At 41.2% G+C, this 14024-nt stretch overlaps 8 protein-coding genes across 8 annotated transcripts; 5 read left to right on the top strand and 3 right to left on the bottom strand.

The window, feature by feature from the left end:
- Positions 1 to 66: 66 nt before the first annotated feature.
- On the top strand, positions 67 to 852 carry GVI51_B04521 (histidine phosphatase family protein; the record flags this gene model as incomplete). The annotated part of the gene is made up of 1 exon (XM_445170.1): positions 67 to 852. One exon carries the CDS (start codon positions 67 to 69, stop codon positions 850 to 852), a length of 786 nt encoding a protein of 261 aa, XP_445170.1.
- Positions 853 to 1697: 845 nt separating this feature from the next.
- Positions 1698 to 2921, top strand: KTR1 (alpha-1,2-mannosyltransferase KTR1; the record flags this gene model as incomplete). The annotated part of the gene is made up of 1 exon (XM_445169.2): positions 1698 to 2921. One exon carries the CDS (start codon positions 1698 to 1700, stop codon positions 2919 to 2921), a length of 1224 nt encoding a protein of 407 aa, XP_445169.2.
- A 557-nt stretch (positions 2922 to 3478) lies between these two features.
- On the bottom strand, positions 3479 to 4432 carry CRC1 (carnitine:acyl carnitine antiporter; the record flags this gene model as incomplete). Its single annotated transcript, XM_445168.1, has 1 exon — positions 3479 to 4432. The coding sequence occupies one exon, from the start codon at positions 4430 to 4432 to the stop codon at positions 3479 to 3481; it is 954 nt and encodes a 317-aa protein (XP_445168.1).
- An 847-nt stretch (positions 4433 to 5279) lies between these two features.
- On the top strand, positions 5280 to 6299 carry RAS1 (Ras family GTPase RAS1; the record flags this gene model as incomplete). The annotated part of the gene is made up of 1 exon (XM_445167.1): positions 5280 to 6299. The coding sequence occupies one exon, from the start codon at positions 5280 to 5282 to the stop codon at positions 6297 to 6299; it is 1020 nt and encodes a 339-aa protein (XP_445167.1).
- Positions 6300 to 6969: 670 nt separating this feature from the next.
- On the bottom strand, positions 6970 to 7374 carry OST2 (dolichyl-diphosphooligosaccharide-protein glycotransferase; the record flags this gene model as incomplete). Its single annotated transcript, XM_445166.1, has 1 exon — positions 6970 to 7374. One exon carries the CDS (start codon positions 7372 to 7374, stop codon positions 6970 to 6972), a length of 405 nt encoding a protein of 134 aa, XP_445166.1.
- A 448-nt stretch (positions 7375 to 7822) lies between these two features.
- On the top strand, positions 7823 to 8674 carry PIN2 (Pin2p; the record flags this gene model as incomplete). The annotated part of the gene is made up of 1 exon (XM_445165.1): positions 7823 to 8674. One exon carries the CDS (start codon positions 7823 to 7825, stop codon positions 8672 to 8674), a length of 852 nt encoding a protein of 283 aa, XP_445165.1.
- Positions 8675 to 8776: 102 nt separating this feature from the next.
- GVI51_B04389 (uncharacterized protein) lies at positions 8777 to 10594 on the bottom strand (the record flags this gene model as incomplete). Its single annotated transcript, XM_445164.1, has 1 exon — positions 8777 to 10594. The coding sequence occupies one exon, from the start codon at positions 10592 to 10594 to the stop codon at positions 8777 to 8779; it is 1818 nt and encodes a 605-aa protein (XP_445164.1).
- Positions 10595 to 11803: 1209 nt separating this feature from the next.
- FUR4 (uracil permease) lies at positions 11804 to 13786 on the top strand (the record flags this gene model as incomplete). Its single annotated transcript, XM_445163.1, has 1 exon — positions 11804 to 13786. One exon carries the CDS (start codon positions 11804 to 11806, stop codon positions 13784 to 13786), a length of 1983 nt encoding a protein of 660 aa, XP_445163.1.
- Positions 13787 to 14024: the final 238 nt, after the last annotated feature.

Genomic DNA, 14024 nt, shown 5'->3' with positions numbered 1-14024 from the left:
TCTCTGTAAGCATGAGTTTGGATTTTGATTGACCAGCGTGGAAGTGACATAGGCTAGATAAGCAAGATGGCTCTGAAGACAATATATGTGGCTAGACATGGGTACAGGTCAAACTGGTTACCTGAGGGACCTTACCCTGCACCTCCAACCGGCATAGACAGTGATGTACCGCTAGCTGAACATGGAGTCGACCAAGCGAAGCAGCTGGCTGAGTATATATCGGCGACATGGGACGAAGAGCGTAAGCCTCAGATGGTATTCACGTCTCCATTTTACCGTTGTGTTCAGACCAGTGAGCCCGTTGTGAAGGCGCTGGACCTGCCACTTATCATTGAACGTGGTCTTGGGGAATGGTACAAACCCGACAGACCGGTGATCCCTGAGCCAGCCACTGTGGCACAGCTATCAGAGTTGTTCCCTGAGGTTACTTTCGACACCCAGTGGGGTGGGCCCACAGTGATACCGAGCGGGAAAGGTGAGACTGAGCAAGAGATCTTTGCACGCAGTGGAGATTTCCTTTCGAAGTTTCTTGACAGGATGCAAAGGGACTATCCAGACATCGAGCGTGTCTTGTTTGTTACACACGCCGCGACTAAGCAATGCATTGGTATGAAGCTGCTAAACATCGAAAATGTCAGAGACAGTATAGACGAACAAGGAAACGTTCTGCATAACGCCAGCTGTTCCATTGATTGGTTCGAATACACCGGGAACAACTGGCTCCTGAAGATGAATGGTGAGACCTCTTTCTTGAAAGACGGTGCCGAGATGGACTGGAACTTCACCTATGGGTTTGAAGCCGGCTCTGACGCAGACATCAAAGCCAGAAGACTACGTGGAGAGATCAACTAGCACTCGAGTAGTACTCGGTCTACGATACAGTACTGTCAACGCTATCTAACACTACCATTTTTAGCGTAGAAAGTAGCACTCTCAATTTTACAGCAGCTTATCTTTATAGAGTATAGTTTTTTTTTTGCAATTATATGGGTGATTATATATATAGCATTACGTTTGCACTATTACCTCATTCCCTGTCCATCCAATGAGCTTAGCCCATGCGCTGTATGGTGCAATATACCATTGCCAGCCTGAACGACGTTATATTTATAGATACTTCTCAGTTCGACACCACGCTTAGACTGCTTCGCACAGACAGACTCATTTGAAGCAAGTTCAGTATAATAAACGCAAACGTCAGTGTCCAACTAATTCAGCAACTAACAAAGGAACAGTCAGTACAGTGTTCTGCTCTGTTGCTGGATATTGGTGGGGTGGGGAGGGAAGTAGAAGGGAAGGGCACACATATGTGATTGGCAAAGCTCTACTACATTGAAAGGACATCAATATGCAGCATGCAGCACATTGCAGGATTATCACTAGTTCTCGATTCGAAGGAGAGGAGTGGTGAGACGCGAGAAATGTTGCCTTGACGATTGTTTCAGTGTGGGAGCACTACACCAGCAGGTCAATCACCCTTGTTGCTTTGCTCACTTTAACGAACGGGTCTTCGTTATGCTGAAGGGACCCTGTATCCCAAAGCTCTCTTTGTCCAAAAAATTTCTTCTCTTTCTGGATGTTACATAAAAAGAGGATTTACCTGCCAAAGTTGTTTCTTGCTTAAAAAGTATATATTCGTTGTGGTCTTGGTAAGCTTATTATTTTTATCTGTTACAAGAACTACAAGACATTGAGCCATGGACGAGAAGCGGATCATGTCGAAACTTAGAATACCTCCTGGTAAGGAACCTCTGGTGAAGAGAATTGGTATCGCTTTGGTACTTTTCCTGTCCACCTTCTTCCTCTACTCTACTGTTTCTGGCGGTGAGTTCTTCCACTCTGGCAAGCCTGTGAAGGGTGCTTCTACTGCTATCACGGGTAACACTGGTTACAAGTACACTTATGCCGACGAGGACGGCCATTACCCAGAAAGCAAGAAGGTTAGAGCTACTTTCGTGACTTTGGTCCGTAACAAGGACTTGTGGGAACTGCTGCCAACGATCAAGAACGTCGAAGACAGATTCAACCGCCATTTCCACTACGATTGGGTGTTCCTTAACGATGAGCCCTTCACTCAGGAATTTATCACCACCACCACTGCTATGACCTCTGGTAAGACCAAATACGGTCTAATCCCTCGTGAGCACTGGTCCTACCCTGAATGGATCGACCAGGAAAAGGCCAGACTCACCAGAGAAGAAATGAAGAAGCAAAAGATTATCTACGGTTTCTCTGAGCCTTATAGACATATGTGTCGTTTCGAGTCCGGTTTCTTCTACAGACAAAAAGTCCTTGATGAGTACGAATACTACTGGCGTGTGGAACCTGGTACCAAGTTGCACTGTGATGTCAATTACGATGTCTTTAAGTTCATGAAGGACAACGGTAAGAAGTACGGTTTCACCGTCTCTTTGTTGGAATACGAAGCAACCATCAAGACCTTATGGCAAACCACTGTTGAATTTATCAAGAAGTTCCCACAACACTTGGCAAAGAACAGCATGTTGGATTTCATCTCTGACGACCAAGGTGAGTCTTACAACTTGTGCCATTTCTGGTCCAACTTTGAAATCGCCTCCTTGGACTTATGGAGAGGTGAAGCCTACAGTGCTTACTTTGATTACTTAGACCATGCTGGTGGTTTCTTCTACGAGAGATGGGGTGATGCTCCAGTTCACTCAATTGGTGCTGCGTTGTTCTTGGACAGAGATGAAATTCACCACTTCGGTGACTTGGGATACTACCATCCTCCTTTCCATGCTTGTCCAATTGACGAAAACATCAGATTATCTAACAGATGTGATTGTCATCCAAACAAGGACTTTACTTGGGTGCCATACTCTTGTGCTCTAAAGTACTACAACGTTAACAAGTTGACAAAGCCACTTGGATGGCAAGAGCACGTTGGCATGAAGGTCTGATAACCTTCTAGCTGACGACGCATTGCAAAGGAACGCGATGTATTTCATTCTTTCAAAAAGGAGGTGATCGCGTTCCCCTTATATAAATTAATTGTTGGTTCTTCCAACTCTCATTATCAATGACTTTATGTTAGAATGTACAGCATGATCAGTTTCAACACTGCTGGATTTTTCTGCTGATAACTGATAGCTATCGAGATCTACAATGGAATTAACATAAATATGTATATAATACTATAATATGTCTTCGGATAATTATTTTTTATATTATGTGACGTTATAGCAACAGTGGTTTATTATTATACATGGGATAAAGCACCCGCAGCGATGTCATTACTGAACTATGTAAAAGCGGTGCCAACATTCATTTAGCATTGAGCCCAACCAAAGATTGAACAATACTTTATAAATTTAATATTCCTTATAGTGCCATAATAATAAAGCTTGTTTTAAATCAACTATAAATACAAATAAATTATGCAAATTAAATAGAACAGTTTTTTCTTTGGATACAACATGCATATCATACTAATTGGTATGCATTTACTAGACCACGATCAGAAGTTGTACTTCTTGAAGAATGCATGAGTCAGCTCGACACCCAAGAAAGTAGCTGCGTTGGCAGGGAACGATCTTAGTAGTGCTGGTCCGAGACCTGGGAAGAAACCCTTTATTCCACCTCTCTGTATGTAGATATCCTTTGTCGCCTGTACCATTGATATAGGAGTGGTTGCCACTTGCAGCCTTGTCTTAATTGTGTCAATTGGGAACACCACTAGCCACATGGACATACCAGCGATACCACCTGCGAGGCAGACGTTGGCCAAGTTCACTTCGTCCTTATCCTTCTTGGCGACGCTCTTGTTCAAGAAGGCCTTTGAGAGCTCATAGGATGCAAAGTACAGAGCGGAGCCGGGACCGTCCCTGGCCAAAGTCGCCAGGGAACCATTGAACAGCGATTTGACACCACCGGTGCTGACTATATGCTTTGCAGCTTTGATGAAAGAGCCCTTAAACTCGGAGTTTGTCTGCAGGACGACTTTTATTCTCTCTGTGGGTGCAGTGACCAGAGTCGTTGGGATTGCACTGATGAACCCCGCGGTGGCCATCTGTGCCGTGGTCAATGGGGCATCGGAGGCCTGTTTCCAAGTGACCAGTCTCTTCCCGATGTCGTAACCCCAGAAGGAGACGGCGAATATCGGCGTGACACCGATCAGAGGTGGGATAACACCTTTGTAGAAGCCCTTCACCGAGTTCTTGAAGAACAGAGATGTAGTCAGCGAGCCATTCACAGTGGACAAGCTCCGGGCTTCCTTGAGAATGATGGACACCGCGTCCATGGTGGACTTGGCCTGGTTGCTCTGGCACCGGACTTTGATCAGGTCGAAGGGGTGCCCAGTCAGCACGGCGCACACACCACCCACACCACCAGCTACCAATGCTTTCATGTTCTCACGGAACGCATCGGTCTTGTGTTCCAGAATATTTGTTTCAGCAGGTGTGTCAGACATTGGTTCTTTTTTTTGGTTTCCAGTATGTATGGGATAAGTAAAAGGCAAGAGCTAAGCTACATATGGGGCTTCCCAGATATCAAACCCAATCTTATTATATACTGCAAACTGCAAGATGCAGAGTTGCTTGACTGGACTATAACAAAACCTCCGAAGTGGCTATGACCGATGTGCATAGGGTCACTTCAACCTTTGGTCATCGCACTATGGGTGGGGGGGATTGTAGTAAAGGTCACACCAACAACCCATATTATATCCATGGACGAATGGGGAGTAAATGAGTAACCAGAATCCCACACAAACAACAAACAACAAATACCAACCACCAAAATACAGAATATAGAATACAGAATATAGAATATCTACTGTAAAAATGCTTCATCATGGACTATTATTCATACTTCTCGAGGAAACTGCATAGAAGAAGAAATATAACAAGGTGAAAAAACATGTGACTCACTTCTCTCTTGTCCCCTAAAAAATAGCCACAGGCAATAAGTGTCGGCGTTAATGTTTGAATGTCCGGAATCCCTATATAATACTATACGTCAAGAATGTCACATGCATTACGTACAAGTAGATTAAAATACATGTGACCGAACATTCCATATCACCATGTACTACATAGGGAGGGCCCTTCGTCTCGTCTTCACGTCTCAGTCCCGTTCAGAACTCTCGAAAATTTCTTGTTTATTGGGAAGGGAGTAATACGCAAGGGTTCTGTACCTCTCATCCCCCCCCATCACTTGAACTTATAAGTTATAGATTATACTTTCTAACTCCTAATTTACAATTCTATTATAGCTTTGGAGACAACGAACTAGGAGTAGTAATTGAGACAATAGTAATGAACAAGCCAAGTATCAGGGAGTACAAGCTAGTGGTTGTTGGTGGTGGTGGTGTTGGTAAGTCTGCGCTGACCATACAGCTGGTGCACTCGCATTTTGTCGACGAGTATGATCCGACCATTGAGGACTCCTACAGAAAGCAAGTGGTGATAGATGACAAGGTCACGATACTGGATATCCTGGATACCGCCGGGCAGGAGGAGTACTCTGCGATGCGCGAGCAGTACATGCGCACTGGGGAAGGGTTTCTTCTGGTGTACTCGGTTACGTCCCGGACGTCGTTTGAGGAACTGATCACGTACTACCAGCAGATCCAGCGGGTGAAGGACGTGGAGTACATTCCCGTAGTGGTTGTCGGTAACAAGTCTGATCTGGAGACGGAGAGACAGGTGTCGTTCGAGGAAGGTGCCAGCCTGGCCAAGCAGCTGAACGCTCCTTTCCTGGAGACATCTGCAAAACAGGCGATAAATGTCGAAGATGCGTTCTATACGCTGGTGAGGTTAGTGAGAGATGACGGTGGGAAATACAACAAGTACCTGGAAAAGACACAGGACGGCAACACCGGTGCCGGTGCCAAGGACCACAGCACATCGAACATGGCCACCTCCGCCAACAATTACAACAGCCAGATGAACAATGCCCAATCAGCAGGTATGGGCGGCGAGTACAAGGGATCAAGCAACTCTATGAACAACAACAGCATGAGAAATAGCAACGGTCACATGGAAGGCGCAAATAACGCAATGGACTCTTACAACAAGGGCACAGCGGGCAACGACATGTACGGACAGGACACTAACATGGACAGCAGCAGAATGAACCAGCAATCCACTTCCGCAGCAAATAACATGAATAGTAGTTCGGGTGCTAACAGAGCCAACAACCAGCAAAATAGGAGCTCAGGAAACACAGGAAATGATGGAAGACAGGCGAGGGCACAACAATCATCACAATCTGAGAACAAAATTACGGAAAACAAGACGAAAGAGAGCGGAGGTGGATGCTGTGTCATATGCTGAGGCCTCACTACTACCATTTCTCTCTTTACGTAAACAATACACAGGCACTTACACATAGATTACTTTTCTTATTTTTTTGGATAATTCTCGGTAGTGCATTGTTAATTCAACTCCAATACCTTGAATTCGTTTCTCATGAAATATACTCGGAGGTATATATTCCGTCATATTTTATTGAGAAATCGTATCCGTTCTTTAACATTCTAACTCATGTTCATTTATTCAGCAAAAAGAGACAATATCATATATTTCCTAATTAATAATTATCGCAATTACCCTTTGAGTGATATCTTCTTTTATCTTTATATACCACATCATTATTCTAGCATGGAGCATATTGCAAATGGCAGGGGTTGATCGGCATTGTGACCTATTTTTCCAATTCTTTAATCCTATCTTAAATTTTTGGTTATGAAAGAATAAATCAAGTTTGTTTTTTTTCTACTTAATTATCTAGTTCTTATAATTATACTAATGTTGTAATAATACTGCTAATATTTTCATTGCTATGGAACAAAAGGAGCGCGTAGCCAGAAAAAGACTCTTGATGTATGCTATAAGGAAGATGTATATTTTTTATATTTTAAAGTACAAGGTTTACAGAGAAACTAGCTGATTATATACTGGCATTGGTATCTCTTCTTCTTTTCTGCGCCCTATGGTTCCAGAATCAATTTATGAAATGTAGACAGATGAAGTGCAATGTCAAACTTGCAATGATGAACTCAGCAAACGCTCTGTTGCTCGAGATACCTGGGAACTCAATTTGGTTCAAAATCTGCAGTCTCAAGGAGATCAGCAAGACGAATTGACCAACACACATGATGAAACCAGCAAGGAAAGCATTGAATGGGAAACTGTCTCTAACCAGTAGAGCAAACAGGAATTGTATACCACCGACCAGCACCAAAAACACACAGAAGATATCTATCAACTTCAACTTGTTGTTGCCTTCTACCTGCGTTGTATAAGCCTTCATAGAGGAATTGATGGCCTCTTTGAAGTCATTGAAAACTTCTCCGGATTGAGCATCCTTGGAGGATTTACTGCTAGAAACCTTCTTAGGACCAGCCATTTTCTTCTTCTTCTTCTATCGTCTGCAACCGCGTACTATCCCACAAACTAGAGTTTGACCTGATTGCCGAGATCCACACAGCAATTATATAATGAAGGAATCTTTTAGACCACTGACTATTGCCTGTTCCAACCTTCCTCGCTCTAATCGCTGCGCAATTGATCGACTGCCCAGTGCAGCAAAATAACGTCCCCGAGAACACATCACATGACCGATAGTATTTATAGCCGGATCAGCAATTTAGATAAGTAATATGGTCATCGAATTAACATAACTCCAGCAACTATGTGCTATTTGGGAGTAAATTACCTTCACACAGTGGTTAATCAGGTATAGTTTAGTACCTGTTGTGTGTTGGACAAAGTACCTTTGGATCTTTGCCTTAATAATAGCGACTGCATAAATTCCGATAAGGAAACTAATCTAATTCACTACTCTGAGATAGACTATGATAGGGCGGTGTCAAGCTGAGGCTTTGTTCAGGAGGTCGAGTTTTACAGATGGTGTTATTGATACGGGGAAGAGCTTCAAGAGTTGGGATACATGTATGCACAACAAGGCGTGCAAGATCATAGCCATCGTGGGAATAGTGATTGCTTCCATAGTGGCAGTATGGCTAATAGGTGGGCTACTATCGTGTTTCACTCGTGGTGTTAGTGGTATAGGTGAGTTTTGCTGTTGGTGCTGTAACCTGTGTAACAAGAACCCCAACGAACCCAACGGCTATGGGAATCAGAATTTTAACACGGTACCGAATGGGAAATTTGTAGGCAGTCCTCCAGATGTTGTATATCAGCCTATCCACATGCCAGAGAGAGCATACAATAAGTTTGATGCCTACGCTGAATATGATCCAAGAAAAAACAGCAGCAAAAACACTGTATATGATGAGAGCATTGAATTAAATGATAGGTACGATCTCGAGAGTCAGAACCTCCAAGGAAGAAGTAGAAAGCAAACACATTTATCTCCACAACGTATGCCTTTAACTATGGAAACGGAGCGCTTCGATGGTAGGGATGAACTGTCTGTCTATGGTGGCTATCATCATAGAGGGCAATCCACAAGCGATGTCTCAGATATAAGCTATGAGATGGAACCGTTCCCACCTGCACAACAGAGCCCTTCAAGAAGGCAACATCTATCCACTAATTACAACTCGAGCTCTAATCTTGTCAGTGGAGGTCGTGGCAGTCGTTCAAGTCACACATCACCAGTAAGACAACCTGTGCGAGCTCCATATCCAGCTGATAATGATAGTTATTATGAAGAAAATGTATATAGAAATAACAGATACTGAAAACTTATTTTGTCACTGTAAGAGTGATGATAGAGTTTGGTTAGTCGAAATATTATAATAGTGCATATTCTTTCCCATAATACAAGATATTTATTGTTAAAATTACAAAATTATACTTAAATAGGTGGTGTATACCATACTAATAGCCCCAATCATTATTAAACCAACGTCAAGGTAAATGTTAGGCTTGAGTATTTTACCTGAGTCTTTCTTGATACTGTAATCTTTTAAATGCAGCGCTGGGGGAATCATATATACCAATGGAATACAAAATAAAGAGCCAATTACTGCGACAAATTTCTCCAGATGTCCAGAGCCAAAGTAGGCCAAAAACACGACTAAATTAGTAATACCAAGTCTCAAACACACTTTTGGTACCTGACTGTTTGTCAGCACGTCTTTTACTATTCTGAAGCAGTCGAGGACAGGCAAAAGTGCACCTTCAGAAATGTCAGTCGATGATATCTCTTTTTGGGTAGTTATATCTTTCTTCTCCGTTAGTGGCATCAAATTATTAGATTTTGACACTTCCTCGATTGAACAGTCATCTAAAGTTTCATTGTTATTGTTATCTATATCAATTTTGGCAAATAATAGGTCTTCTAAGATAGTAACCACCGGAAGATTCTGCAGTGGAGTTGCAATCATTATTGCAAATGAGTATAATAGCTGCAACAGATTAATTAATATGTTTCCCGATGAAAGACTTTGTAAAATTATAACCTCGACTCCGTTGCCAAATGCCATATAGCCGATGATCGCAATTGCTAAAAAGATGACAGCAGAGGAAGTAATAACGAGTGCCAGAACCAAGGGGAAACTTTCTGGGTGCCTCATTGAGTCCTGAACAGGTATAATTAATCCAATACCTTCAAATGCAAAGATTGCTGTGCCGACAAAGAGAGACCAGTTCCTTGGATTGAATTTGTAGTTGATGTTCTCAACAAAATGTTCAGAAGGTTGTATCGAGAGAGTCGAGCAGCAAGAAATGAAAACAATAGAAAGACCTGATAGCATCAGAACGTTAGAAACCATTGTAGTAATTGAGAATTTTTTAATGTCAGTTATCAGGCCCAATGGTATATATAAAATCAACTGGCAGAATATCAAATAAAAGTATTTTATATCTTTCCAGTGAAATAAAGCTTCCAGACTGGGCTTCATATTATTGGCAACAAATATGATGCCAGTACTAGCAAAGCCCAATTGAGTGAGAATTAGGGAAAAGAGAATAACAACTTTCATGGGTGTTCCATAGATTCTCTTACCTATTTCACCAAAGCACGACAATTTGGTGGATACCTTAACTACAGATAAAATGTAGTAACACCAAAAGGAATAAATACCAATAAAGATGAAAAGGATTATAGAAAACAACATACCTCCATTTTTGAAGGCATTGGGTAGCAGCAACACACCTGTACCAACAAATGATTTTAAAAGCAGAATATATGCTTTAAAATTCGAGATGCCGCCCTTAACAATTACGTCTTCCCCAATGGAACATGTATCATTATCATCATATTTGATAATTGAACTGCATCGTGAAGTTGTCCTTGGGCTAGCTGAAATTCCAGCAAAGTGGGAATAAAGATGCAGGTAGTCTTGGTTGAAAGACAAGAGCTGTGACTTATTGAGCGCCATTTTTTCCATTGCGTGGGCGTTAGTAACCATATCCTTATACCATTTGTTGTTAGGTAAATTGCCAACGTGTGGCCATTTACTATGTCTAACAATACAATTCCAAACTACCTGGGAAGATACAATAATTTTTTTAAATTTTTTCTTGATACCAAAGTGTTTTAATCTAGGGCTATCTGAGGATGAGTGGGCGCCATTGCTACCCTCAATCCAAGTACCCACAAACACTCTAGCATTATTCTTTGTGATAGTAATTAAAATTGGTTTATTTGAAGCCATATTTGTCTGTGAAGTTGTGGTGTGTGTGTGTACTATTGAAATTGACTATTTACAAAATAAAGAATTATAATGGCATATATCCCTCGACATATACCGATTTATATATTACAAATTTGTAGCCAGTACCTATTTAATTATTTCATACTACTTGCCTTTTTTCCATACAAAATAGTAGTTAGTTGTGGTACTTTTGGCAAGTTATAGTTTTACAAAAGAGAATAGTTAGTTGTGTTATTTTTGACAAGTTTTTATTTTTCAAACAAATATTATTGCTGTTTATATTAACTTTTTTGGTACCCGCCGGTTGCTAAATTCTTGGACATTCAAACTGCACATCGCACCCTAATCTTATATGTGGTATGCACCGTTTATCAATAGTTGGCAAGATATGGAAAGCAAAACTTGCCAAAAACGTTTTATTGTGTCAAGTATAAATTCGGATTTAAGTGTTAAGAATGGAAGCTCTTCCTGAGGGGGGGAGTAAACACTCGGAACCCACCGAGACAAAAAAGAAACGAATCCTACCAAGAGTCCCTGCCAAGACGGGGGGGAAACATCGCAACGCAGTGTGGATGATGCCCTCCCGGGGCTGCCGACTGAGCTGACATTTCTTTTTGACTTGTGGGAAACCCGGGAGCTTGCGAAGACGGTCCAACTTGCTCAATAGGGAAAGCTTATTTTCCAAGGACTGCAAACAGTGCTTTGTCAATGGGTGTCTCTGGGGCTACCCTTTTTCTACTACATTTGAAGGAAAATATTGCTAATGTAAACTGCAAAGGAGAGCAAGGGTTTCTTAATTGAAAGCAAGGAGTACTGTATGTCTGTGATTAGTCAATCATTCTCTTTTCTGTTACATAGCTGTGCGATGAGAATTGAAAATTTTTTAAACTGGAGCTTGAAAAAAAAAAAAAAAAAAAAAACTGAATAAATCGATGAGGTATATAATGTGAATGTATAAGTGGTTTTTTTGATCTGGATCAGTTTCTGTTTTAGTTGTAATTTATACATTCCATGCTAGAGGGGAGTATGTTTCTTATATTTTTCTTGCTTATCTGTACCTTTTATTTTATAAATAGTTCAAAGAATACTTTAAAAACAAATTTGAAGAGTTGAGTATTCAATTTTGATATTAAAAAAAAAAATTACTACTCTTCGATTTGATCCTTTCCTCTTCAAGATCTTCTTGGGATTAATTTACGTTCCTGGATAATGAATTCTCATGATGCTGATGCTTTCGAAGGCCATGCTACTCGCCGTCGAAGCACCGTTGGTCACCATCAGATAAACTCTGATGATGACGATAGTGACAACTACTATAATGAGACAGGCAGCGGTGGATCCAAGAGGAATCTTAGAAACTTGTTTGGCAGCTCGAAAGAAAGCGACAAGGATGAAGCTGGTGATTCTAATCATGTTGTGACAAATTTGCTGGACGTTACTAGTGTAGACGTTGAGTCCTTCGATGAGGATGAGAAACTAGCAAAGCCAAAGTACAAATCGAGATGGCAGGAGATCTATTACGAGTATATTATTGTGGATAAATCTACCATCGGCACCTCTCTACTGGACTCTTTCATGTACAACCATGACTTGAAGCCTGTAGAAGAAGAGAGACGGGTGTGGTCATGGTTCAATTTCGTATACTTCTGGTTGGCTGAGTCCTTCAATATTAACACATGGCAGATCGCTGCAACTGGTTTGCAAATGGGTCTAAACTGGTGGCAATGTTGGGTCTCTATCTGGATCGGCTATTCCTTCGTCGGTATATTCGTAGTACTAGCCTCCAGAGTTGGTTCCGCATACCATTTGTCTTTCCCTATATCTTCCAGAGCTGCCTTCGGTATATTTTTTTCCTTGTGGCCAATTATCAACCGTGTGGTGATGGCTGTTGTCTGGTATTCTGTCCAAGCTTATATAGCCGCTACACCGGTATCTCTTATGCTGCAATCGATTTTTGGTAATGATTTACCTAGAAGAATTCCTGATCATTTTGGCTCAAAGAATGCCACCACCTATGACTTTATGTGTTTCTTCATCTTCTGGGTAGCCAGTCTTCCTTTCTTGTGGGTTCCACCACACAAAATTAGACATCTATTCACAGTGAAGGCAATTCTTGTCCCATTCGCGGCATTTGGTTTCTTAATTTGGGCTATTAGAAAAGCTCATGGTAAGATCGCATTGGGTACTCTAAATGATTCTCAACCACATGGTTCAGCGTTCTCATGGGTTTTCCTGAGATCTATCATTGGCTGCATGGCTAACTTCTCTACTATGGTCATTAACGCACCTGATTTCTCAAGGTTCTCCAAGCACAAAAACTCTGCCATGTGGTCCCAGCTGATATGTATCCCATTCCTATTTTCCATTACATGTTTGGTGGGTATCTTAGTTACCGCTGCTGGATATGAGTTATACGGTGTCAATTACTGGTCTCCTTTGGACGTGTTGCAAAAATTCCTGGATACAGCTTTTACTAGTGGAACTAGAGCTGGTGTCTTTTTGATCTCATTTGTGTTTGCAATTGCTCAACTGGGTACTAATATTTCAGCCAACTCGCTGTCCTGTGGTACTGATATGTCTGCTCTTCTTCCAAAGTATATTAACATTAGACGTGGCTCCATCTTCTGTGCAATGATGGCTCTGTGTATCTGTCCATGGAATCTTCTGGCAACATCAAGTAAATTCACAATGGCGTTATCTGCATATGCTATTTTCTTATCCAGTATTGCCGGTGTGGTTTGCTCAGACTACTTTGTTGTTAGAAGAGGTTATATCAAACTAACTCACATCTATTCTCATAGAAAGGGCTCGTTCTATATGTACAACAACAGATTCGGTATCAATTGGAGAGCACTAGTAGGCTACTTATGCGGTGTCGCTCCAAACTTACCAGGATTCATCGCCTCAGTAGGTGGACCAAATATCAAAATTTCGATGGGCGCCATGAAATTATATTACTTGAGTTACTGGGTAGGATACTTTTTGAGTTTTATATCCTATACTGCCCTTTGTTATTTCTTCCCAGTTCCAGGAACACCAGTTAAAAACATTTTAAGAGACAAAGGCTGGTACCAGAGATGGGCCAATGTCGAAAACTTCGAGACTGAATGGAGACATATGCTAGAAAGAGAGGACCTATACGGTGACGATGTCAGTATATACAACCATGAGGAAGAAGAAAAGTTTTTTTAGTCATGATAATTTTGAAGAAACTTGATTCAACCAACGTTAGAAGGTTCATGGTATTGTTCGGTTGATAATTTCTGCCCTTTCTTACACAAAAAGTTTATATTATAGTAATTTTGATCTTTTATTAATTTTAGCATTTAACATTTATGAAACTTATTTTATAATCGCATTTTTTATGTACATATTATCATTTATATTATTTTACCTTTCATTTAATAACATTCGTTACCTTACTGTCCAG

The sequence above is a fragment of the Nakaseomyces glabratus genome, chromosome B (assembly GCF_010111755.1).
Source record: "Nakaseomyces glabratus chromosome B, complete sequence".
Classification (NCBI taxonomy): Eukaryota; Fungi; Ascomycota; class Saccharomycetes; order Saccharomycetales; family Saccharomycetaceae; genus Nakaseomyces; species Nakaseomyces glabratus.
Note: the sequence above shows the minus strand (reverse complement) of the source record. Positions and strands in the feature narration are given on the sequence as shown.